This window comes from Ascaphus truei, chromosome 1 (genome assembly GCF_040206685.1).
Source record: "Ascaphus truei isolate aAscTru1 chromosome 1, aAscTru1.hap1, whole genome shotgun sequence".
NCBI classification, from domain to species: Eukaryota; Metazoa; Chordata; class Amphibia; order Anura; family Ascaphidae; genus Ascaphus; species Ascaphus truei.
The window spans coordinates 329,346,265-329,374,048 of record NC_134483.1 but is presented as its reverse complement, the minus strand read 5'-3'; the positions used below and the strand labels follow the sequence as shown (position 1 = coordinate 329,374,048).

The following is a 27,784-nucleotide window of genomic DNA, read 5'->3' as shown; positions in this document are numbered from 1 at the left end:
CTCCAACCAGCAGAGAAAGCATTGCAGTGCTACCCCAACATACCAGCAGAGAAAGCAGTGCTACCCCAACATACCAGCAGAGAAAGCACTGCAGTGCTACCCCAACATACCAGCAGAGAAAGCACTGCAGTGCTACCCCAACATACCAGCAGAGAAAGCACTGCAGTGCTAACCCAACATACCAGCACAGAAAGCACTGCAGTGCTACCCTCTTATACCAGCAGAGAAATCACTGCAGTGCTACCCTCTTATACCAGCAGAGAAAGAACTGCAGTACTACCCCCTCCCACCCCCACCCCCCATACCAACAGAGAAAGCACTACAGTGCTACCCAAACATACCAGCACTGCAGTGGGAAATTACTCAAAATCAACATAAAGTAGATCTACAGATGTAACAACTTTCTGTTTTCGGCACAGGGGCAAACCGCGGAGCAGAACTGCCCAGATGCGGAGAATTATCGCTGCGGGGGCTGATCCGGAAGCTTGGAGCGATGTCTCGGCAGCGCTATCCCTGGAGCTACGGCATTAAGCTTTTTCGGCCACGGCTTCCGAGACATTAAGGCTTGCTACATCTGTATCAATAGCACGTCATCTGTAATTGTATCTGTTGTCCCTGTAATCTGCAATCAATCTGTCATTGAAATTCCAATGGATTGAATGAGCATTGACAATCTAAAATGTAAACTGTCCATCTCCCCTTTTTGAAAAACTGGTTTACTTTGTTGATGTCCTTACATACCTTATTAGTAACCCTGATATGGAAAAGAACGTTTTGGAAGTAGTATCCATCATTGGCCTGGAAAAGAGCCACATCCGATTGGCTCTCTGACCCATCGTGAACGTAGTGGAGAATCCCATTTGCAATGTCGTCAAGGCGGAATTCGTGTATGGGGAAGTTCCCTGGAGGAATGACTAGCTGTCCATGCCTTGGAGCCTCCAGAACAACCACTACAACATCTTGGGGATTGTCATCATCTCGTAGGTTCAGCACAGAGCCAGTAATAGCTCCTGCCTCTCCTCTGCCAACCAGAAGATCCTCATTCCTAAGGACGTATGTGGCCTGGTGCAAAATAAAAAGATCGGGTTTAAAACCAGAAGACATAGTGTGCCGAGTAACAGAAAAGATATATGGACCTTTCAGCTGTATTATGAAGATGAAGACCTTATTATTGTAATTGTCATTATCGAAGAACTGCAATAAGTGAGATTTGAGAAGTCTAAATTCAAAAGGGATACTTTTGGAATTTTCTTTATAAGTTGGTGAACATATTCCTTTTATGTTATAATATGGTGTTTCCTGGACTTTAGGAGGTCTACAATATCATATTTTAAAGTTCTGAGTGTGAGGAACTTGTGAATTTTAGAAAGGCAGTGAATTTTATGGAGCTCAATTGAGCATCCTAATTGATCAGTGTCACACAGCCATAATGTGTATAAAAATGTAGAATGGTTACATGTTTTCTCAGCTTTTTGTAGGTCTTTAACTACTTGGTCGAGAGACTGTGGCATTTGCAGTGCAATTCTTCTTCTGAAGAAAAAAAGGCAGCAAAGCCTCTGGGTCATATTTATGGCGTGATGTTTTAGTGGCATTACCTTTGTTGACACTGCTTGTATGTTGATTATTTTCGGTTGTGAAAAGAGCTGTCCATCGCTGACTTTTAGTGAAAAGAAACCATTCCTAAAATAGGTGAGGGAAATAAAATATAGAGTATTAGTTGGGGCTGGAAATGTGCATTCTACTGGTTCTTGCAGACTAAAATATTTTTTTATTAAACGTGCTAGATTCCTCCTCAAGCTAGGACATACTATTGGAAAGCTATGGTCTGCATTTGTGGTATGGGGTAGTAGCAATTCCAGTTAATGCTTTCAGCCTGCCTCTGCTGCAATCAATCACAGCTGAACTCTGTTTACATATCCAACATTTCCCAGCCTCCCTTGCAAGTTGGAAAAATAGGAATCCGCCAAGTACCTCTCTTACTTTTCTACGCTCTTCTACTTAGTATGGGCCTTTTATGCTCTTCCCCAGCGGTGCGCAAACTGGGGGGCACGGGATTTACAGAGGCCCCCTGCACGCTTCCCGAAGGCACTTAAATTATGTGCGGGGGAAGTGGTTAAGGCCTCTGTACACCTTACTTATCGTTGTTCAGCCGGCATCTGGAGCCGCATCACTACAGCGGGGTCATGTGACGTCGCGTTGCTATGGCAACGCAACTTCATAACGCCAAGACGCCGGGAACCACGGTAAGGAGGGAAGGAGGGGACGCGCAAAGAGCAGGACAGCCGGCAGGGGAAAAAGATTGCGCTTCCCTGCTCTAACCTACAGATTTTACAATAGGTAGGAAATTCCAATGTTTCTAATTCAATAACTGCTATTAAAATCTTATTTTTTTTTAACATTTGAATGATCGCATGAAAAAGTCACATGACCATTCACAGAAGTACATTTGAGGTGCACATCACAATAAACATTTTTAATTTTCCAACATGCTATAGTGAAAACCAAGGTGAAAAGTGAAAAATAAAAAGTGAATAAAATATTAAAACACGTTGAGCAGATGGTTTGGACCCAAACAAGGCTAATCTTATATTACACAAGATCACGAGCTGCCTGAACTGTAAGCGTTAATCGCTAGATGTACCTCCTGCCTAATTATAGTGATGACAGGTTCAAAACAGTTAGCAAATTGTATTCATATATATAACAGCAAGGAGGAATGACAACAAACACAAATTGTGTAAGACACTGTGTGTTACTGCAGACCATGAGAGCAAGCAGAAGCGTTAACATTGAGTTGCCATTTCATTATGGGACTCCCTCAATATAAGGCTATCATATGAACGCCACTTGCTTGCAAGTAGCAGAGCTCCAACATCGCTCTCAACAAGTACTGGGAGTCCCTGTGACTAGTGACAGTTGTAATGAGATAACAGTGGAACAGAGAATCAACATCTCTATAATCAGTGATATAGGCTGAATTGCCGAGTGAATGGGGGATTCCCTGTATCTAAACTGTCATATGAACGTTGCTTGCTTCCAAACAACACAGCTCCAACATCGCTGTCAATATTTACTGGGAGTCCCTGAGGCTAGTGTCAGATGGTTGTTAGCAGTACTAAAATAGCATTAGTGCATGATACTTAGCTATATGCCTCTTGTCCTCTGCTCATACTGGGACACAGAATTGCCAAAGCTGCCGATACACTCCTCCTAGCTGCTTCCTGCTCGGGATCAGTTGCTCAACGTGGTGTGACGTCACCACGCCACGGTGCCCACGCCCTACGCGTTTCTCTCCAGGCGGAGCTTCGTCCGGGGCAGGTGGATGCTGGGACTGAGGACCTGCAGCATTAAATAGCCAGAGACAGGTGAATTGAATAATCAATTAACCCCTTACTGCTACTAGTAATGAGTGATGGAATACATAAGGTTGCAGCGCAGGTCGTCAGTTGTCCGACTGGGGTGACACTATAGCTAATGAACATATAAAGAGACATGATTAAAAGAGATTAACTTTTATAATTATGCAAAAAAAAATTCAAAAAATAATTTTGAACTTAACCGCAATTATAATGGTTGACAGTGTAATACTGTGACTCCGGTTGATAGTGCAGTAAACGGTCCACTGATTGGATAGGAAGAGGCAGATCAAGCACACACAACAAGAACAACGATATCTACTTATAGATACCTTTTATTATAATAGTATGGCTATACTACTGATTTAGGGGTATTATATACAAAGGGACTGAAGGGGAATAGAGTGAGTGTTGTTAAGCAACATATTGCCTGACAGGACAATGAGGATGGATAGGGCTAAATAAAGGGGGTAAATGTGAAACCCTCATTTAGACCTAATGGATACAGTGTTTTTAGGCGATATATCCATTCTGCCTCTCTTTGCAGGAGTCTCCGATCGATGTCACCACCTCTGATGTTATTGATGACCCGGTCTATCCCTATAAATTGGAGGCAACCGATGTCCCCATTGTGCATCGAATTAACATGGCGTGCTACTGGTGTATCAGCTTTATTTAGAACAGAATTAATGTGTTCTAACACGCGTCTACGCAGCTCGCGTATTGTTTTCCCAACATATCTATGTCCACAAATGCAAATGATCAAGTATATGACATTAAAACTTTTACAATTCACAAAGTGTCTTATCTTGAATTGTTTGGTGTTATCATAACTGTCAAAAGTCTTTGTGGTAAGTATGTGTTTACACGCCTTACAGCTGCCACAGCGAAAACAACCTTTAGGTGGATTGGGTAGCCATGTTTTGGGGGTATATTTTGGTGGTGACTATGTACCAGGTCATCCTTGAGATTTTTAGACCTCCTGCTCGTAATATTGGGAGTGTCATTAAGTACCAGAGCCAAATCACTGTCAGATTTTAATATATGCCAATGTCTGGAAAATATCTGTTTGACATCATGCCATCTTTGGCTATATGTCCCAATGCATCTTATTACTGTATCAGCTTCTTTTATTTTAGGAACCAGTAGTGTATCCCTATTACATTGTAGTGCTCGATTGTATGCCTTGTGTAAATTTTTAGGAGAGTACCCCCTATCTAGGAATCTATTTTCCAGATCTTTAGATTGTATTTTGAAGTCCTGTAGGTTAGAGCAGTTGCGTCGTAAGCGCAAATACTGCCCTGTGGGTATCCCTCGGATAAGAGAAACAGGGTGTTGACTCTGAGCCAATAATAAATTATTGGTGGATGTGGTTTTCCTGAAAACTCCAATTGGAGTGGTCCCAAAGATATGCTAATTGATTTTATCAAACGTCTAAATATCAACACTCTAAACTTACATTTAACATCAGAGTATAGTCAGAGCAAGATTACGTTTTTGGATCTAAGCATTACCATTGATCCCTCTCACAGTATTCAAACCACAGTGTTCAGGAAAACCACATCCACCAATAATTTATTATTGGCTCAGTCAACACCCTGTTTCTCTTATCCGAGGGATACCCACAGGGCAGTATTTGCGCTTACGACGCAACTGCTCTAACCTACAGGACTTCAAAATACAATCTAAAGATCTGGAAAATAGATTCCTAGATAGGGGGTACTCTCCTAAAAATTTACACAAGGCATACAATCGAGCACTACAATGTAATAGGGATACACTACTGGTTCCTAAAATAAAAGAAGCTGATACAGTAATAAGATGCATTGGGACATATAGCCAAAGATGGCATGATGTCAAACAGATATTTTCCAGACATTGGCATATATTAAAATCTGACAGTGATTTGGCTCTGGTACTTAATGACACTCCCAATATTACGAGCAGGAGGTCTAAAAATCTCAAGGATGACCTGGTACATAGTCACCACCAAAATATACCCCCAAAAACATGGCTACCCAATCCACCTAAAGGTTGTTTTCGCTGTGGCAGCTGTAAGGCGTGTAAACACATACTTACCACAAAGACTTTTGACAGTTATGATAACACCAAACAATTCAAGATAAGACACTTCGTGAATTGTAAAAGTTTTAATGTCATATACTTGATCATTTGCATTTGTGGACATAGATATGTTGGGAAAATAATACACGAGCTGCGTAGACGCGTGTTAGAACACATTAATTCTGTTCTAAACAAAGCTGATACACCAGTAGCACGCCATGTTAATTTGATGCACAATGGGGACATCGGTTGCCTCCAATTTATAGGGATAGACCGGGTCATCAATAACATCAGAGGTGGTGACATCGATCGGAGACTCCTGCAAAGAGAGGCAGAATGGATATATCGCCTAAAAACACTGTATCCATTAGGTCTAAATGAGGGTTTCACATTTACCCCCTTTATTTAGCCCTATCCATCCTCATTGTCCTGTCAGGCAATATGTTGCTTAACAACACTCACTCTATTCCCCTTCAGTCCCTTTGTATATAATACCCCTAAATCAGTAGTATAGCCATACTATTATAATAAAATGTATCTATAAGTAGATATCGTTGTTCTTATTGTGTGTGCTTGATCTGCCTCTTCCTATCCAATCAGTGGACCGTTTACTGCACTATCAACCGGAGTCATAGTATTACACTGTCAACCATTATAATTGCGGTTAAGTTCAAAAAAAATTTTTGAATTTTTTTTTGCATAATTATAAAAGTTAATCTCTTTTAATCATGTCACTTTATATGTTCATTAGCTATAGTGTCACCCCAGTCGGACAACTGACGACCTGCGCTGCAACCTTATGTATTCCAGCACTCATTACTAGTAGCAGTAAGGGGTTAATTGATTATTCAATTCACCTGTCTCTGGCTATTTAATGCGGCAGATCCTCAGTCCCGGCATCCACCTGCCCCTGACGAAGCTCTGCCTGGAGAGAAACGCGTAGGGCGTGGGCACCGTGGCGTGGTGACGTCACACCACGTTGAGCAACTGATCCCGAGCAGGAAGCAGCTAGGAGGAGCGTATCGGCAGCTTTGGCAATTCTGTGTCCCAGTATGAGCAGAGGACAAGAGGCATATAGCTAAGTATCATGCACTAATGCTATTTTAGTACTGCTAACAACCATCTGACACTAGCCTTAGGGACTCCCAGTAAATATTGACAGCGATGTTGGAGCTGTGTTGTTTGGAAGCAAGCAACGTTCATATGACAGTTTAGATACAGGGAATCCCCCATTCACTCGGCAATTCAGCCTATATCACTGATTATAGAGATATTGATTCTCTGTTCCACTGTTATCTCATTACTACTGTCACTAGTCACAGGGACTCCCAGTACTTGTTGAGAGCGATGTTGGAGCTCTGCTACTTGCAAGCAAGTGGCGTTCATATGATAGCCTTATATTGAGGGAGTCCCATAATGAAATGGCAACTCAATGTTAACGCTTCTGCTTGCTCTCATGGTCTGCAGTAACACACAGTGTCTTACACAATTTGTGTTTGTTGTCATTCCTCCTTGCTGTTATATATATGAATACAATTTGCTAACTGTTTTGAACCTGTCATCACTATAATTAGGCAGGAGGTACATCTAGCGATTAACGCTTACAGTTCAGGCAGCTAGTGATCTTGTGTAATATAAGATTAGCCTTGTTTGGGTCCAAACCATCTGCTCAACGTGTTTTAATATTTTATTCACTTTTTATTTTTCACTTTTCACCTTGGTTTTCACTATAGCATGTTGGAAAATTAAAAATGTTTATTGTGATGTGCACCTCAAATGTACTTCTGTGAATGGTCATGTGACTTTATCATGCGATCATTCAAATGTTAAAAATATTGACTTCAGTACATTGGTAGCACTCACTTAGTGTTATTTAACACTAGTTATTTGCATTTAATTGTGGAATTGATAGTGAGCAGTGTGCAATACCTTGTGTTGTGGATCTTAATTTTTTTTATCTACATATACACACAACAACAGTTTAGCAAAGTCTTTCTTCTGTGAAACTGGTCAAAACGAGGGGAAAAAAATTGTGCCAGATTTATTATAGAAGCAAATCCTATAATTGCAGTGGTATATCTGCACAAGTTTAACAGCCTTGACTTTGATAAATGGTCATTTAGTGGATCTACGTATCAAAGCAGAGTGCTCTTTGATGCATAGCCCAATTTTTTACTTGCGGGGGCGTTACATGAAAGAAACTTGTTAATCCATTACTAGTCAACATTTACTTTTTAGAAGTACAAAATTCCAGATTCAGAGAAGTTAATCTTTGGCACCTGCATAACACAGAGAAAAGGTTTCTTGCTTGGGATCAGATTGGTGTAAGAGTTCAGAGGCCAATGTATTTACAAACAACCTAATCCTCCCATTCTATCAAGATTGGTTTTCGTGTAACTGAGCAATTTCTTTCCCAGTTCTTCCCAGCAGTGTTTGTATTTAAGTTGTTTCTTATTTAGGCCTTATCCTATTGTCAGCATGGGCTGTTTTATTACAAGTATTATAAAATGATCAGGGATGCCTTCAGAAAAGCACAAATGCATATTAACTGATTTAGGAATATAACTTTTTCATCGGAAGTGTGCATTACAGTAGAGGCATTTTACACGCTCCATAAAATAGGGACGTTCACAAAGCTTACTTAATTCCTTTGTTGAGTTTAAAGTACAGTAATATTATGATAAAAGTAAAAAGCAATTAAATAAGTGCTGCTTTAACAGAAGAAGCCGGAATAAAATCAGCCATGTGGAATTGTAGACAACTTCAAGAGAGAGAGAGGATATAAAGAGACTGTGGGCCACATGCAGTAAAGTAGCGGTGCACAAACTGGGGGGCGCAAGATTAGTTAAGGGGGGCACGGATGTTACAGAGGTCCCGCGCCCTTCCCCACGGCATTTAAATTAAATGCCGGGGGAGGCGTGAGGCCTTTGTAACTCACTTACCTGCTGCCAGACGGGTCTTGACGACGCGTCGCCATGGCAACGCGGCCAGGTAATGCGTCGCCATGACAACGCGTGTCAAATGACGTGGCGTGGTCACATGACACGACGTCACATGACCCGCGACGTCATTTGACGCTGGGTTCAGTCCAAGGGGGGGGGCGCGAACGCTGGGGCTCCAGGCAGGGGGGGGGGCGCATGCAAAAAACTTTGCGCACCCCTGCAGTAAAGTCCGATAGAAAAAAAACACCAGGGTTTTTAAATCTCCATTTTTTACAGCATTGCGATCACGGTATGCAGAAAGCCCCGATGACCTGTGATAGCAACATTGGCAAAAATGGCGAGTAACCGGTGACGAGATGCTCGACCCTCTGAAAAGGGCTCATCGGGCGAGTTCTATCTGCTGCAGAGGGAGAGAGAGACGCCTCTCCCTCCGCAAATCTCGACGAAAATTAATTATTTTGAATTGACATTTAAAAACTAGTGTAGATGAGCAGGGGGTCTCCGGAGCAGAACCGCATTGATTTCAGGTCCGGGGACCCCCTGCTTCTGAGATACAGGCCCCGTTATGGGGTGCCGTTATCTCCTATGCATTTAAATGTCCCGATCACGTGACGCGGGACATTTACACACATAGGAGATACCAGCACCCCATAACGGAGCCTGTATCTCGGGAAGCAGGGGATCCCCAGACATTAAATCAACGCGGTTCTTCTCCGGAGACCTCCTGCTCATCTACACTAGTCTTAAAATTAATATTAAAATATGTAGTAAACACCAATACACAACCCACCCCTTGTGCCCCCACATAAAACCATTATTTATTTATTTTAACACACAAGTGATAACATAGGCCAGCGGGGCTCACCATGTGTGTCTGGGGGCCCTTGATTTTATATTTTATTAGATTTTATTTTTTATGTATTCTTTCTGGCAACGGAGGATATGGCGCTGCAGTATGCTGACGAACACGCCCTTCATAATGGCATGGGTAAGTAGCACGGTTTTATTTACTTTATTTATGCTGGCTGGCTAATGTTTTGTTTAATAATGGGCAAATTATCTATTATCCATATCTGGATAATAGTTATTTTGCACATAACTGTACTGTATGTGCTTGGGTGAGGGGTATTTATTGAAATGTAGGCCATCTTTATTTATTTTTACAATACAAATGGTACCGAAAGCCAGCAAGGAGCCATGGAGACCACCCGAGGACACCCGGATGTCCACGGGGACCACCCGAGGACCCTGTGGGACCACTGGACACCCATGGGGACGACCTGTGGGCCGCCAGACACCCGTGGGGATACCCAGGGACCCCCGTCAGCCTCTGGTATTAATCCTGTGTATAATTTTTTTTATGGTTTTATGTGGGGGCACAGGGGGTGGGTTGTGTATTGGTGTTTATTACATATTGTAATGATTATTGGTGGCCCAGGAGGTGGATAGTAGGGCTGTTGTGTGTATTTTTTGTTTATTGTGGTAGCGGTGGTGGGCCAAGGGGATAGTTGGATGGGTGTTTAGGCCTACCGGGTGGGTAACGTGGGGGTTAACCCCTTCATTACCATAGCGGTATTAACCACTAAGGTAATGAAGGGGTTAAGTCTACTCGCTACCCCCCCCCCCCGCAAGGCTTAAACACACACCAAGGGCCAAATTACACCTTCACCCACCTCCGCTATCCACAATAAGCATGGCACTGGTGGTTAACCCCTTCATTGCCTTAGCACAGACCTGCACAACTCCAGTCCTCGAGGGCCGCAAACAGGCCAGATTTTCAGGATATCCCTACTTCAGCACAGCTGGCTCAATTAGTGGCTCATGACTGAGCCACTAATTGAGCCAGCTGTGCTGAAGTAGGGATATCCTGAAAATCTGGCCTGTTTGCGGCCCTCGAGGACTGGAGTTGTGTAGGCCTGCCTTAGCGGTTAGCCGCTAAGGAAATCAAGTTGCCTGTAAATGCATTTTTAATGCACCCGATTCATGCCGGGGGTCTCCGGTGGTGATATTAATGGGTATCGGCTCCTGAGTCTCCCGGCATGAATCCGATGCCTTTTTTTTTCTAAATGCCGTCTCGCAACTTATCGGCAGCTTCTCCCCACCTTCTTGCCAACTTTTCCTGGTGAGACGATTTGGAGAGGAAATCTCCATTCTAGAGCAGCGATCAGCCTCGATAAGCTAATCGGGGCTACTAGAATAGAGCGAGTTTGACAAGCTGGCGAAAAGCGCCAATAAGTGGCTTCTCGGTGCACGTTTGGCGATTTATTTTTTGCCAAATTTATATGCTGAAAAGCTCTCTTATTGCTGACTTATCGGGGCTTACTGAATAGCAGTAGGTTTTTTTGGCGATAAGTGGCATATCGCTGGTTACTGCATGAGGCCCTGTATGTGTAAAACATGATTACTTTCTGTGCTGTACGATAGACAAATTGCTTATCTGATCAGCCACGCGGCATAGCATCCCAAACTAAAAGCTGTGTTGAAAAAAAATCTATTTGGAACATACAAGTACCAAAATCTCAAAAAAGATAAGAACTGAAAATAAAGTCATAATTTGACTGCTAAAATATCAATATGTCTTAAAGCAAGAGAATGAAGTGTCATAAAAATGCAACCAAGAGCAGCCACCTAATCTGTGACAAACTCTTCCAAGCACACTTCATATTGCCTTAAAATATTGCTTATTCGGAGATCTCAGTTCTGCAGAACACTTTTCTGTCTCTCGTGTTCCAAGCCTCTTGGTAGACATGTTACCCCTAATATAGTGTATTGCCAAAGTGACTGGCTTCTACACCAACTCTGACATCCCTTCATGCCTAGCCTAGCACTCCATGTCCGCCACACCTCAATTACTTCCAACTTCTTTTCAACTTAGTTAAGAGCTTTCCCATCATTACCATTATTTTAGGAAATTCCAGGTGTGGCTAGCAGTGTCCTCACCTCTTGCCCCACGGCTAAAGGGCATTGCTTGAACTGGTGCCATTGCAGGACATTAGTACAAGGCTTCTTTGATCATGTAGTGACATAGACCAATCCCATGTTGCCCTCCCTGACCACCTCACTTCTTTACTAAAACTTGTAATAGTAATAATAATAATAGTAATTGTTTGTTCTTATATAGCTCTGCTAGTTTTACGTTGCGCTTTACAGAGACCTTTTGCAAACACAGTCCCTGCCCTGATAATCATAGAATCTATGTCTTTGGTGCCTGAGGCACAGGGAGATAAAGTGACTCACCCAAGGTCACAAGGAGCCGACACTGGGAATTGAACCAGGTTCCTCAAACTCAGTGCCAGAGTCAGTGTCTTTACTCACTGAGCCGCTCCTTCTCTCTAATAACCTTTCATTTTTAGCAGCCTCAGGATGTAATCTTAATTCCTTTAGGATTACATCCTTTGTTCTGTGCGGGTACCCGCCTCACCCCCTCCCCTCCCCCCACCCCCAAAGGGGTTTTTCATGTCCTTTTAACTGTTGTGTAGGTGCTGTTAGCTGGAGGATAACAACAGCCCTGCATATACTATGATGGGTACAAGAGACCAAAAATATATAAATCACTGGTTTAGTACAGTAAGTCTTTCTATTAATATGTACACACGCAACAACTGAAAGGTTTATGTCTGTATCGCATGTGGTTGGGGGGGGATGTAGTGATGCCAGCCCAGAATTTCTAACGCTTCTGATTTAGTGTAAGGATTCCGCCTATGGGTTTGGTTGGAACGCATTCTTTACAGAGCTATGCAGTTTCCAGACAAATCCTCCCTGCTCCTGCAATCACTGCAGTCTTGCTGCCTCCTGTGCAGTTCTGGCCTGATTGGCTTCCTGTGCTATTTGGCTGCTGCTCTTCCCTCAGGAAGTTGCTGAACATAGACTTTGTAACACTCTCACAAGTAACTGTGCTTACCACAAGCTCCTCTGTTTGGCCTGACTTGGCCTCCTTGTGCCTTAGTCTCCTGCTCTTAACCTCCTGCTTGCCAAGGCCCTCTTGCACAGTAGCCCCGGCGCTACTCACCTTGTTCCTGGCAGACTTCGCCACGCTGAAGTGGCTACGCTGGTTTCCCCAGTGTTTCCTGTGGTGTGTCTGCATCCCTGGTTCCCATGGCCTTCGCTCTTCTCTGTTCCTGTTCCCCCCTTCCAGAAGCCCTGCTATGCTGAAGTGGCTTCACTGGTTTTCCTGCTTTCTATGCTGAAGCGGCTCGCTGAAGATTTCCTGATGACGGCTTGTCTACGAATTACCCTGCTTTCTCCTGTCCTGACCCGGCTACGTTTGACCACGGAATTCGCAGCCCGGAGCCGGCTTCGTGTTCTAAGGTCGCTGTTTCACATCCCCACCTCAGCCCTACGGTCCGGTCCAAATTTGTGGTGAGCATAACCGTTAATTTAAGAAGCTAGTTTATTGCAGGTGTGATTTTGCTTCCCAGAAATATTCAGTTTTTTTATCATTATTATTATTATTAATATTGTTCCAAAATAGAAAACTATAGGATGATTTCACAATAAAGCATTTGATCTCAATAAAAAAGGCAAAGCGTAGCCAACTTATATTAAAAGCAAACTGGAGTCACCTAAGTGGGATTGGTTATTTAACTCCTTCAGTGCTGGGTGGTCATGGAATGAATTGCTTTACAAGACCTCTGAATGAGTTAACTTAGGGGTGGGCAACTCCAGTCCTCAAGTGCCACTAACAGGTCAGCCTTTAAGGATATCCCGTCTTATGCAAAGGTGGCGCAATCAGTGGCTCAGTCTTTTTAATTGAGCCACCTGTGCTGAAACAAGGAAATCCTTAAAATGCGACCTGTTGGTGGCCCTTGAGGACTGAGTTGGCCTCTCCTGGGTTCAGTGACGCCCTGCCACTATTGCAGGGGAGGGGTTCATGCATGTTCTTATTTACCTAGATTTCTCTTTGCTGTGCTTGAACCGTACTCTTTGTTCTCTCAGATCTTCCCAACCAAAATGTGTGTCTTTGTTAAGATGCACTTCTTTGCCATGTAATATTTTCACCAGTCGGCCATTGGTAGGAGGGCTCACAACATGGAACACGAGGTTAAAATTGTCACTGTCCTGATCCTGCACGCTCATAAAGGACAAGTCCAAGGGTCTCACTGCACCGATACCCACTGTCATGGACCCATTCACAAGAAGCACAGGGGCATGGACATTGACTGAAATAAACAAAAATATGTTATTCTGTACATTATCAGGGATTGTGCTTTTAAATCAAGTGTTGTGCACAGGGGTATAAATTGAGTTATGTTTCGCTTCTCAAACACGCTGCTTTGTCATCCACCTCTCCCACCGTAGTTATACTTATTTAATTTTGACATTTCAAGACTTTATCCTGACCTACTGTATTCCTCAGCTCTCTCGTTCACACATTTTTCTAAATTTAGGCATAACCTCAGTGTAATATATATTTCTGACTTTTTAGACTTTTCTGGGGCCTTTTCGTCAGCTCTCTCGTTTACACATGTGACCTCCCTCAAACTATGGGCCCAAGTATAGCTCCAGTCAAAGCTCAATATTTTATAATGTGGGGATTGGTTACTTGAATATAGGTATTGCTATATTTACAGTGGCTATAGTGTATTAACGCTTTAATATGAAGTGGGATAGATCAATGTTGGAAATCATTATTTTATTCTTTATCTGTACAGTGTAGTTAAAGTTTAACCAAACAGCTACTTGTCGTACGCTTGTCAATGTGTATACAAAATGAATAACCAACTTCTTTCTAGGAGTGTTGTCTTTAAAGCTACTGTACCAAATCTGGTGTAAAAGGCAATGGTCTTCTACAGATCCAATGTGGCACCAAGCACATCCTCAGAAAAAGCCTGCATCTTTTATTTGTTTTTCTTTTTGTTAAGCATTATGCTTGAAGGAATGGAGCAGACACAAAAAGATATTGCCCATCATGGCTCTTTTATTTATCTTTCATTTTCCTCCTCTGAATTTTGTGAGTGTTTCTGATTTGAACTGTGTAGCAGCATATGAACCACACTGTGAGATATGTCAAGAACTGAACTCCAACTCAAGGAAATGTAGTGACGGGGCTGTGAAATCACTAGTGAAACAAAACTGCCATTAACTTGTACACAAATATAATCACTGCTGCATTATTAATATAAACCACATATGTTTGATGAGACATCTGCATATATTTTTGGATTGATATTTGTAATATGAGTGATACACTTTTGCTGTCTCATCAGTTAAGCAAACTAAAGAACCACATGGCATGATTTCTCCAGGTGTTCCGCTCCTTTTGCCTCGTTCATGGTTTGTTCACTTCCTTTCGTCTTTTACTCTGTATTACCCGATTGCTATCATATTGGCGGCTGGAGAGTCCTTGTTGCCGAAACCAATAAAAGAAAGCTCACCTTCACACCTCCTATTTGTAGGATTGCCCGAGAAACCGTGCCCACAGTGAGACATACAAAGATGGCTCTTTAGAAATGTGTTGTTATCGCAGAGCCGGCACTGCTTGGGATCATCACAGTTAAGACATCTGGGAGGACAAACTGTGAAGGGAATATGGACATCAAATGTTCTGTTAGCAAAGATGAAACCTGAGGACTAAAGATGTGTAAAACGGCGGAATCATTGACTAACTCTGGAAATCACTCAGCAATCAGGGGCAAAAACCATTACTGCAACTAGGAAAGGACAACTGGCTTTGTAGGATGGAAAGAAAATGGGTGGCAATAGGATTGTGAATCCTGGAGGATAAATGTTCAGTCCTTCTGATAATTTGTGTCGCCTTTGCACTGCTTATTGTCTTATAATGCACTTAACCTTATGGATTCAAAATTATAATGCACTTTCTGTTATTTTTGTTCTTCAGTTAAATGGTAATTTGAAAATGCCCAGAAGAAAAGCACTAATGAATACTTTATCTGACCTGCATATGAACATTTGTGGTGGGAGATTTTTCTGGGGGGGCACAGGCGGTTGCAGAGGCCCTTCACTCTTCCCCAAGGCGCTGGGGGATCGCGTGAGGCCTCTGCAACAATAAACTTACCATGCTTCAGATGCGTCGCCATGGCAACGCGGCATCAAATGCCATCGTGGGTCATGTGATGTGACATCACATTACCCCCCAGCGTCATTTGACGCAGCTGTAAGGTAGGAAGGGGGATGCAAGCACCAGGGCAAGCCAGACAGAGGGGCGCAGCTGCAAACGTTTGCGCTCCCCTGCTGTGGAGCATATAACTGTGTGTGGGGTAAAGTGTGGAATCCTTCCTGGTTAGGGTCTGCTTACCAATGCACTTCCGGTCAGCGTGGGATACTTGGTGCTGCTTTCCACACTCACTGACGCACTGTCCATCCAGCAGATAGAATGGTGCCTTGCACTGGCTGCACTGACTCGGCCCACTGCAGAGAATGCAGTACTCTCCACACTCTGAAAAAGATGGGCACAGTCAGCAAATAGACAGAGAGAGAGAACATTTTAGGAGATTGCCCATTGACTTGCATAACTCAACATGGAGACTTACCTGCAAACACAACTCAGATACCTTGGAAATATGCTAATCTAAACCTTTTGAATATATTTTACATATTTCAATTAGCTCAGTTCCTGCAAAGAATGGGTTAGTACACTTTTGTTCCAGGGGAACTTCTAACTCATCAGTAAGCAACATGCTGCCAATAACTCAGGTAACCAAGTGGTTAGACCAGTTACTGCTGAATTGGCCTACCTAGCCATTACGTGACCCCCAAACCATATAGTTAGAAGAGAAATATAAGAAAGAGTATCTACAAAATAAGCACAAAAATAGAAAGTAAGTATGAGGATCTCCAACATGGATGCCTTCTGACTTTCCCTGCCTGTACTAACATGGCCATCGAGACAGGAAGTCAGCCTCTTCCTTAGCCGATTGCCCTCACCTGCCGTGTCCCTTTACAAGGATTCCATTCTCCTCTCCTCCTTGCCTGTGCAAGGTACTCCTTGACTAGTCTCCTGCAGGAAGCCTTGGCTTGCTTGCCTTAGACCCTTTCCTGCTGCTCGACTACCTCACCTATACCATTCTGCCACTCTCCAGCTCTAACCTCGGAACTGTGACCTCGACCATTCTGCCACTCTCCAGCTCTAACCTCGGAACTGTGACCTCGACCATTCTGCCTCTCTCCAGCCCTGACCTCAGAACTGTGACCTCGACCATTCTGCCTCTCTCCAGCTCTGACCTCAGAACTGTGACCTCGACCATTCTGCCACTCTCCAGCTCTAACCTCGGAACTGTGACCTCGACCATTCTGCCTCTCTCCAGCCCTGACCTCAGAACTGTGACCTCGACCATTCTGCCTCTCTCCAGCCCTGACCTCAGAACTGTGACCTCGACCATTCTGCCTCTCTCCAGCCCTGACATCAGAACTGTGACCTCGACCATTCTGCCTCTCTCCAGCCCTGACCTCAGAACTGTGACCTCGACCATTCTGCCTCTCTCCAGCCCTGACCCCAGAACTGTGACCTTGACCATTCTGCCTCTCTCCAGCCCTGACCCCGGAATGGTGACTTCGACCATTCTGCCTCTCTCCAGCCCTGATCCCGTAACCGAACCCTACTATTCTACTGCTTCAGGATTCAGATCCCAGGTATGGGTCAGTCTACTCTCCACCTTTGTCTCCTGGACAGTACATACGTAGCAACACACGCAACCGTAACAGTAAGTACCAGCTCAGTAGTAATAACAAAATAAATTGCACCTGGAGTGGGATGCCCTGGTAAAGGACTCCATGGGATCTTGGTCAAGTCACACTTTCTCTTTGTGGACCCACATAATGAAAATCTTGACTGTGAGCTTGCTCTTCTATGTGCTTTTCAAGGCACAGACTCTAGCATGTGATCTTACATTTAATGCATCTACCGTATTGTACAATATTTCCCGAATTAATTTCCATAAAATGTTGTCTATTTTGTAAAGTGTGGAGTACATTGTTGACGCTATTTGAAATAAAAATGAATGTAGTGATGAACTGTAAATACAATATAAATGTATCATTATTATTAGAGTACACAGGAAAGAAACTGATATGATTTCCACAAAAATAATAAAAATATATATATTTGGAGTGGAGTCAAAATGGAAAAAAGTCAAACCATATTGAAATTATAAATATATGTTGATACACTAAAAATACAAGAAATATTTGAAAATGAATGCACATAATAGAGAAGTCGAGGAAAAGGAGGAGAGGAGAAATGAGATTTTGGATGACAGTAGAAAACATGATTATTTATACAGGCGATGCTGATGACCTGATTATCTCATGGACAGGCAAAGTGCAGTGAAGCCAGAAGTAAATTATAAAAGGTCATCAATGAGAAGATAATAAATAATGAATTGTCAATCAGCAAGGGCTATATGCAGCAGAGGTAATAATGTCCATGAATCTTGTATTATGCATTTATTTCCAAAAAGGAAGCATCATTACTTCTCCATGTAGTAAATAAATGCATGTAAATTCAATTTCCAGTGGATTAGCTGTACAAATGGAGTTGCTATAGTGGCAGATATCCAGTGAGCAATGAGGGAAGTGTGTTTTCTTTGTATTCAGTTCTGCAGTTGAACGTTCTGTTCTGCAGTGCGATGGATGCATAACATACAGTAGTAAATGAAAATAAAATGCAAAAATACATGAGCTGATTAATAGGGATATCTATACTTTGGCAGATCTGTGCAGGGTGGCTGGTAGGTATTTATAGATTAAAGAAGAGTCCTGTAGCTTGGATGCATCTAGTAAAATGGTGCATTTCCAGCCACACTTTGCAGCCCGGAGATCTTTTACACTGCAAATGCACTTTCATATTTTATGCACCCTTTCCGAGCTAGACGGGCTAACAATGCATGGCTTATGTTAACAGGGATCTACCAAATAAGGGAACATGAACATGGGAAGGATGTTGATCCAGGGAGGAAGTGTTGTCAGATTGTCAGATTGTGTCTATCTAGTCAGGGGCCAGAGTTGCTGGTTCCCCTAAAAATGTTCCCAGGTATCAGGTCGGATGCCTGGATGCATGTAGACATTGTCTCAGTAATATCTCCCCTTAAAAACGCTTATGCAACTCACCACTAGGGGTCCCTGCTTCAGCACAGCCCAGAAAGGTAAATGAGGCATAGGGATGTGAGGTGTCCCTGAAACAGTCAAGGGGTTCCTAGGTTAATGGGGATACCCAATAAATGCCCAGGTCACCCAGAACCGGTATAGGGGTTCTAGGGGTACTCCAATCATCTACAAGGTTGTGAGGGGACTTTTAAAAGTCCAGTCCTAAGTTTATTGTATAGAGTGTGGGGAATATGGCTAGTAAGAAATAACATGCAGCTATGTCCCATAACCAAAAGACTTTGGCTGTTTTTTAAAGTGTATATTTTATGGAACAGTGTCTTTTAAAACATATCTGTTTGTGCACAGAAATGAGCTGGGACTTTCAGAATCAATGCTCTGACAGGCACTGTGCTACCAAGTGGTGGCAGGAGGTCTGGCAGGACATCTGGAGATAAGAGCCCTAGAGCAGGCCTGCACAACATACGGCCCGCGGGCCGCATCACCCTGTGCGGCCCGAGCCGGCTCCCTCCAACCCCCCCCCCCACTTCACCCCCCCTTCCCTGGTAGGGAAGGAAGGAGCGTGCTCCAGCAGTGTGTGACAGCGCGCAACCCCCCCCCCCCTCTCCCGCTCTAGCAGTGTAGCGCGACCCAGAACTTCCGGGGTCTGCTGCTAGAGCGCGCATCCCTCGCGCTTCTCCCTGCCGCCATCTCTGTTGCCGCCGCCACTGTCACGGTAGCTTATGACAAGATATAATGAACACCAAATATCTGGGTTGAACTGAACGAGGCTTAGATATAATAAAATATATTTATTCCTTAAAAAAGGTGAACACAGCAATATAGTACAATTAACAGACAAGAAAGTAACACTTACTTAGGGTTGGGGGATGGAGAAGTATCAGATAGCAATTCTCCAGCAATCCGGTGACATTCAAGATGGTATCAGAAGAAGAACTAAAAACTGTAGGGTTGACACAGTTTATATACCTGTGTAACCCTATTCTTAACGTTGAATACAGACCATTGGTGAACAATTATCTGTATCCAATCCCTAACGTGGAGACACAGATTAACCCATGCCCCCCAGCTAATTAGCCCATGTGTACTGGGACTCTATGGGTAGCCCCATAATTAAATCAGGGGCAACGACCAGTCTACCAAATGAAGTATCTGCATTGTTTGTAGGTGTAGACATAACACTTACAAACCACTCCAGTTTGATGATTCTCCACCCTCAGGTAACAATTAGAGTGGCAGAGTCTGCTGATTAGTACTTGGTCGGTTGATTAGTACTTAGTGTAAACAATCAGGCAGTTAACTTTTGATCACAGTGCTTAGGCTCAATCAGCCGGCTGCCCTTCATGACCTATTAGCATAGCAGATGGAGTCTGCATTGTCAGAGCAGATCCAAAATACCATACATATACACTTTAATATCTACACATATTAATAAGTTCCATTCTGGTGGGCTCAGTGGGTCGAAATTTGCCAGTTTTTAATGCCTACAGTGCCTCCACATATTGGCCAAATATCAACTCTCTGTGACCTCCAGAACTGGTGATACAGAAATGCACTTTAAAACATTAAAATACAGGATTATAATGAAACATGGGAACAGGGGAACATACATTTTCCTGACATGACAAGGTGTAAGCCACATTCCTGGACCGCAGTCCAGTTAACCCCTTGCCTCCCTGGTGAGGTCAGGGGGTGGCCATATGGGGTGCAACCCCTTTAATACCGGGCCAACCCCCTCTCCCTCTACAGCCACCACCTCTGCTGCTGCTGCCACCGCCGCCATCAGGTAACATGGGGGGGGGGTAGTTCATCCATGAGGGGTTGGGGGGGCTGCTGAAATGGGCTGGGGGGCTGCTGAAATGGGCAGGTGGCTGCTGAAATGGGTTGGGGGCTGCTGAAATGGGCTGGGGGCTGCTGAAATGGGCAGGGGGCTGCTGAAATGGGCAGGGGGCTGCTGAAATCTGTTGGGGGCTGCTGAAATGGGCTGGGGGGGCTGCTGAAATGGGCTGGGGGGGCTGCTGAAATGGGTTGGGGGGGCTGCTCAAATGGGTTGGGGGGGGGCTGCTCAAATGGGTTGGGGGGGAGAGATGTGAGGTGCAGGGGGGGAGAGAGATGTGAGGTGCAGGGGGGAGAGAGATGTGAGGTGCAGGGGGGAGAGATGTGAGGTGCAGGGGGAGAGATATGTGAGTGGGGGGGAGAGAAATGTGAGGTGCAGGGGGGGAGAGAGATGTGAGGTGCAGGGGGGGAGAGAGATGTGAGGTGCAGGGGGGGGAGAGAGATGTGAGGTGCAGGGGGGGAGAGAGATGTGAGGTGCAGGGGGGGAGAGAGATGTGAGGTCCAGGGGGGGAGAGAGATGTGAGGTGCAGGGGGGGAGAGAGATGTGAGGTGCAGGAGGGAGAGAGATGTGAGGTGCAGGGGGGGGAGAGAGATGTGAGGTGCAGGGGGGAGAGAGATCTGAGGTGCAGGGGGGGAGAGTGATGTGAGGTGCACGGGGTGGGATGTGTGTGGTGTGCAGGGGGTATTATGGGTGAGGGGGAGAGATGGGGGTATGAGAAATCAATGGGGAGTCTCGCAAAGGTTGATGATGAGGGTTTTGGGGGGAGATATGAGGATGATGATGAATGGTGCTGGGGTAGATAGGATAGGATTAAAGTATCCACATCCTGAGATCAATGGATGCTTTTTGCATTTCCATGAATCCATCCAGACTGCCACATAACATATAAAAGAAAGGCGCAAGAAAAAAACAGAATCAATATAATGATAAGTCACTTTATGTATTCAATAAGAAAATGATGTGTTAACAGCACATGATATAATAAGGCTATTTGCAAAAACGGCACCTATCCCACATAACCCCTTCCTTAAAATGAAACAAATTACCTCAGCAGTTGAAACTATTTGCACCAAACGGATCCCGGTTGGAGACTCTGATGTCTCTCATTAACAGATTCACCTGGGCTAGCAGCGGAGCTCAAGCTGCACGCCCACTGCTGTGTAAGGGAAGGAGGGAATCACCGCTGTGTCCTGTGTCTGACCTCACACGTCACCGCCGACACTTAGATTACCTCAACGCGTTATGTGCTACAAACACTTCGTCAGTGAATACATAAAGTCACTTATCATTATATTGATTGTTTTTTCTTGCGCCCCTTTCTTTTATATGTTATGTGGTGTAGTGGTCCCGTGTGATCACAGGAGTGATTGGGAGCAGCAGAATTAACCTTCGCTTGGAGACTAGGCAAATTACCACCAGCGCAAGCTTACCTGTATATTTGGAATCCCACCAGACTTGCAGAAGCCTGTCACCGCGGGTGGCATTGAGGGAACCAGGGCAAGAGGTGCCAAATTGCCCATGCCCTTTGGTTCATTCAGATTTCCACTTAACCCTGTTGTGTCTACCAGCTTGTCTCTGATTGGCGGCGGCGGAGATATTTCTCACGCTTTGGATTGGGCTATAGTATGTTTTGAATGAAAGTCAGAGGTATTATAACCACTTGTGCTCATTAGATAGTGGGTTCTCCAAGGTCTCTCATAGTTCTCCAATCCTCTAAGATTCTAAGTTTCCCGTTGCAAGTCTACAGCAAGAAAAGGGCTGCTTCAGCGAAAGCTGCCTGAAATATTTTCTGTCCTGTTTTTGCAACTGTTATCAGGGATAGAATTCCCTGAATCTAGGAGAGTCTAGGTTGTTACCCCAATTCCCAAGTAAGTGTGTCTTTTTGATGTAGTTTGTGTAACATTGTGTGTTTGCCTTTTCCTGTGAATACATTTACAATTTATTTCATGAACTTGTTTTGCTCAATGCATGATCCTGGTAAAAAGGTGTAAATGGCCTGGTCTCCCGTGACAGACCTTATTTATTATGCTGCGATAGTGCAGATAGCAGCGGTATTGCAGGAAAACTGCCATTTAAGTCAATAGCAATTTTTGCAGTGATCGGGCTACATTCAGTGGTATGGCAGCTTAATGAATAAGGCTCTGAGAGTAATTAGTGCCCTCTGGTTCCCTATTGAGAAAGTTAACAGTGTTGCTTTTCCTTTTATTTATATTACTATCATTTTCATCTTTAGATTATAGAATGACTGGTGACAATTGAGATTTTTTTGTATCCAAATTCAGCAAAGGTTACTACCCCTTGGCTGTAGAAGCACACTGGCTGCTGTGCTTTGCAGGCCATGACTGTTTAACAAGAGCAAGAATGGACACAAAAGTCAGATCTTACATAAGTGCACCTCATAAACTATTCCTAAAATGAATAAAGGGCCAGGTGGATGCTTCTGTAAATAGACCTATTTAAAAATCACATCTTGCATTGAAAGGCATTCAGCAAAGGCAGAGTTCTTTTGCAGCATTTCATCATTTTGTCAACAGTAGGTTTTGAGAACAAAGCCAGCATGAAAACACTGCCTGACTCTGGGAAAACAGCTCCCACAGCTGTGTCAGCAGGGACATTAATCAATTCTCAAAGGGGTGAGAACTTGGATTAAGTATCACTGTGAAGTTGTGGTACATTTCAAATATATTTTGTGACTGCACTGACGTGAAACATGTGGTTTCAACATGTGGTCTTTCCTCACATCCTCCTTTGACCATACACTATAGCACTCTCTCTACTTCTGCACCCCTCAGTAGAAAAAACACTCACATATACCCTTTCCACTTCCATTTTCTCTCACTTCTCCTTGCTGCTGAGGATTACTCTAATTATACTCCTGTAATTATACTCAACTGTTCTTGGCCATGCCTCCTCTGGCCGCTCCCACCCTGCCAAAGGTGATAAGCCAACTAATTGAATACCTATTCCCTGTCTCCCTTCTCCTATACCCTCTGGAATATTTACTCTCCGACAAACAAGGCACATCCTGTGCACATCCTCTGCTCTCACTCCATTCATCATTTTGCCCTAACTAAAATCTGTCTCCAGCAACATGACTCTGCTATAGAGACTGTTGTCTCCCATGGTGGTCTCTCACACCCCATGCCTCAATGTCAAGGGTGGTTGAGTAGGCTTGTCCTCTCGTCGATTTGGTGATGTCAGCTCCTTTCTATGCCATAATCTCTTTTGTTCTCTTTCTCTGAGGTTCAAGCTGTTCAGATGTTCTATCCTCTTTCTCTGCGTGTCAGTCATCTATGGATCACTTCTCTCTCTATATCCCCTCTTCAGCTCTCTGATCATCACCTCATGATTCGGCTCTGTCACACCTGTACCTCTACCACATGGCCTTGGCATACTTCACAAACACGGTTCCTCCATGCTTGCACTTCCTCCCCTGGAGGAAATCTTGCACTCATTCGTATTTTCAACACTATACATTTAAATATGATCTCTACTGCCAAAAAACACCTTCCTTTCTTTACTCCTCCTCATTGCTTTGCTACTTCACAGGGAAGGTGGATGTTAAAGCTTCTCTATTTCAATCTGAAACTCACATGCCCTTTATCCCCTGTACCCAATTTTCCAACTCTATCTGTCCATGAAATGTCTGTGAATTGACTGTATAACCCTGTTCTTTTAATGTAACCATGTATTTTTTTTTAACTCTGTGCCTATGACATACTTGAAAACGAGAGGTAACTCTCAATGTATTACTTCCTGGTAAAACATTTTTTATAAATAAACAAATAAATCTACAGGGAGATGTCTTCTGGCCCTTCTACCTTGACACTGTTTCTACCCAAACCTTCTTCTTCATTCTATCCTATTACAGAGATGAAAGTTTATCAGCTTGTCTCCTCTTCCTCCCTCTATCACTTGCTCTCTTGAACCTACAGTGTTCTCTCACACCCCCTATCCTAGCCCCCACTCTCACTCATATCTTCAACTCCTCCCTATCATCTGGCACATTCCCCCAATCCTTTAAGAATGCAGTTGTCACACCTACTCTCAAAAACCACATCCTTGACAATACGTGACTTACTATTGTCCTATCTCCCACCTGCCGTTCAACCCCAAGCTGGTGGAACATCTCATCTTTTCCTACATGACCAACTTCCTTAATTCCCATGCCTGCCTGAACCCTCTGCAGTCTGGCGTTCATGCAGTTTACTCAACCGAGACTGCACTCAATAAGTAGCAAAAGCAAATTACTTCTAGCAATTTAATCCCAATTGCAACAGAACTTATCTAATTAACATCTGCTTGGTATGTCGGTCTTAGTTGAATAGGCACAACCCCTCCTTAAATTAGTCATCTGAATCTTTTTAGAGTATTTAAGTCAGCCTACCTTGGCTGTGCCATATAGCTGTGTAACATCTTAAGTGTCACGTGTGAAGTGTCTGCAGAGTTAATATTGAAGTTCAATTGGAGGTGAAGACTACAAGAAGAACTGGACTCTGCACTTCAACAACAACCCTGAAACTGTGAGAACTTGGCTTTCTAAATGCTCTGACAATTTGTACACATCTATAGACTGAGTTTCTATGCTGCTGCTTAATCTTCAGTGCTACAGTGCCCGTCCATGTCTGATTTATACACCTTCTCTTTCAACATTCTCTTTCAACCCAAATTATTGAGGAACTAACCAGGAGAGGGCCAATACTGGATTTGGTCATATCAAACAATGTTGAAGTAATAACAAATATTCAAGTCCTGGAACATTTGGGTAACAGTGATCATAGCATGGTCTCATTTGAAATAAATTATCAAAAAACAGATTACTTGGGTTCAACAAAGACCCTAAACTTTAGAAAAGCAGATTTTAATAAACTGGGGTCTCAGTAATACATTGGGATGATGTTTTTGCAGGGAAAATGTAGAAGATAAATGGGCAGTCTTTAAAACATTGTTAGAAAAGCACACTTATCAGTGTATACCCTTGGGTAATAAGTATAAAAGAAATAAATCAAAACCAATGTGGCTAAATAAACAGGTAGAGGAGGAAATGGACAAGAAGAGGAAGGCGTTTAGATTCTTTAAGTCAGAAGGGATGGAGACATCGTATCAGAATTATAAGGAATGTAAGAAAAATTGCAAAACGGCAATCAAATTAGCAAAAATGGATAATGAAAAAAGGATTGCAGTAGAAAGTAAGGTCAACCCTAAAAAGTTCTTTAAGTACCTTAATAACAAAAAAACGAGAAAAGAAAATATAGGACCCTTTTAGTGTGAGATGGGCAGGTATCTGCCTGGAGATAAGGAAAAAGCAGAGGTATTAAACAATTTTTTTGCCTTTATGTTTACCAGGCAAGAATTTCAATAGTAGTGCTGCAGGAGGAAGCCACAACCTCCATATTAATGAACAATTGGTTAACTGAGGAAGAAGTCCATAAGCGGCTTGAAAAAATTAAAGTAAATAAGGCACCTGGCCCCGATGGCATACATCCAAGAATTCTCAAGGAGTTAAGTTCAGTAATAGCCAAACCATTACATTTAATATTCAAGGACTCAATTTCCACAGGCTCAGTACCACAAGATTGGCGTAAAGCAGATGTAGTGCCTATATTTAAAAAGGGTGCTAGATCACAAACGGGGAATTACAGACCTGTAAGCCTGACTTCAATAGTGGGGAAGCTACTTGAAGGTTTAATACAGGATAATATTCAGGAATACCTAATGGAAAACAAAATCATTAGTAATAGTCAGCATGGATTTATGAAGGATAGATCATGCCAAACTAACCTTATTTGTTTATTTCAAGAGATAAGTAGGAATTTAGACCAAGGTAATGCAGGTAAGTGTTCTACTTACATTTTGCAAAGGCTTTTGATACGGTTCCACACAAAAGGTTGGTGTACAAAATAAAACAAATAGTAATAATGTATGCACCTGGATTGAAAACTGGTTGAAGGATAGACATCAGAGGGTTCTCATGAATGGAACTTTCTCAGGTTGGGCTAAAGTCGTGAGTGGGGTACCTCAGGGATCGGTACTGGGACCCCTGATTTTTAACTTGTTTATTAATGACCTTGAGGTTGGCATCGAGAACAACCATATTTGCTGATGATACTAAATTGTGTAAGGTAATAGTATCAGAGCAGGATGTAATTTCTCTCCAGAAGGACTTGGAGAGACTGGAAGCGTGGGCAGGTAACTGGCAGATTAGGTTTAATACAAATAAGGTTAGGCATTTAGGATGCAAGAATAAACTGACGATTTACAAATTAAATGGGGATAAATTGGGGGAATCCTTGATGGAGAAGGATTTAGGAGTGCTTGTAGATAGCAGGCTTAGCAATAGTGTCCAAAGTCATGCAGTAGCTGCAAAGGCAAACAAGATCTTATCTTGCATTAAACGGGCAATGGATGGAAGGGAAGTAAACATAATTATGCCCATTTAAAAAGCATTAGTAAGACCTCACCTTGAATATGGAGTACAATTTTGGGCACCACTCCTTAGAAAAGACATTATGGAACAAGAGAGAGTGCAGAGTAGAGCCACCAAATTAATAAAGGGAATGGACAATCTAACTTATGAGGAGAGGCTAGCTAAATTAGATTTATTTACATTAGAAAAGAGGCATTTAAGAGGAGATATGATAACTATATACAAATATATTCGGGGACAGTACAAGGAGCTTTCAAATGAACTATTCATCCCAAGGGCAGTACAAAGGACTCAGGGACATCCCTTTAGGTTAGAGGAAAGGAGATTTCACCAGCAACAAAGGAAAGGGTTCTTTACAGTAAGAGCAGTTACAATGTGGAATTGATTACCCATGAAGACTGTGACGGCAGATACAATTTTTTTTTTTAATTTTCAAAGACTTTTTTAATGTATTCTATTGTAGCAAGCATTTTTGTTTCTATAGAAACCATTTACAAAGTCACACCCCTTCCTCTTCTGAGACATGCTCTGGCTTTGGAGCCCTGCCCTCTCTCTAGCAGTGCACCAATTATATCTAGAACCTGCCTGGTCATATGATCTTCCCCACAGAACTTTGCATTGTGGGTACTGTTTTGCAGCAATCCCTGAATTAAATAACCCTGAGCAAAGCGATCGATTATAGGGGAACGGATTGATGTGCAACTTAGCTAATCACTTGTCAGTGTTCAGATTTTATTGATGCACACATTGAATGGAAAAAATATATGTATCTTTTTTTTAAACGGCAGCTTTAACTGCAGCTTTAAACAGGCTCATATAGGCACATTTTTCAAGAAAGCAATGATGAAATCACAAAAAAAAGTGTTCCATCAACTTCCTCACTCGATATAACATCAACACCAGAGGAGCAGCAGTTAACAGAAGAGAAGTAAACAATGTTGTGAATATGTTTTATGTAGTGCAGTTTTACATTAATTATGTTTTATTTCTGCTCTGTATTCAAGTTTTTCCTTATTTATCAATATTTTTATTAAACTGGCAGCACTTGTCTGTTTTTTTATTTAGACCCCTTATAAAAAGAACTCTCTATATAAAGGAA

The 27,784-nt window shown here is 43.0% G+C and overlaps 1 protein-coding gene across 2 annotated transcripts in view; it reads right to left on the bottom strand.

Annotated features, from left to right (window-relative positions):
* The window catches only part of FRAS1 (Fraser extracellular matrix complex subunit 1), a 431,436-nt gene that overhangs the window by 121,252 nt on the left and 282,400 nt on the right, over positions 1 to 27,784 (bottom strand). For both annotated transcript variants that reach the window (XM_075606876.1, XM_075606883.1), the window contains exons 25-29: positions 15,618 to 15,758; positions 14,737 to 14,877; positions 13,251 to 13,521; positions 1,596 to 1,680; positions 742 to 1,062 (exon numbers count right to left, since the gene is read on the bottom strand). In XM_075606876.1, coding sequence (XP_075462991.1) covers positions 742 to 1,062; positions 1,596 to 1,680; positions 13,251 to 13,521; positions 14,737 to 14,877; positions 15,618 to 15,758 — 959 coding nt within the window. The remainder of the gene's footprint in view (positions 1 to 741; positions 1,063 to 1,595; positions 1,681 to 13,250; positions 13,522 to 14,736; positions 14,878 to 15,617; positions 15,759 to 27,784) is intronic.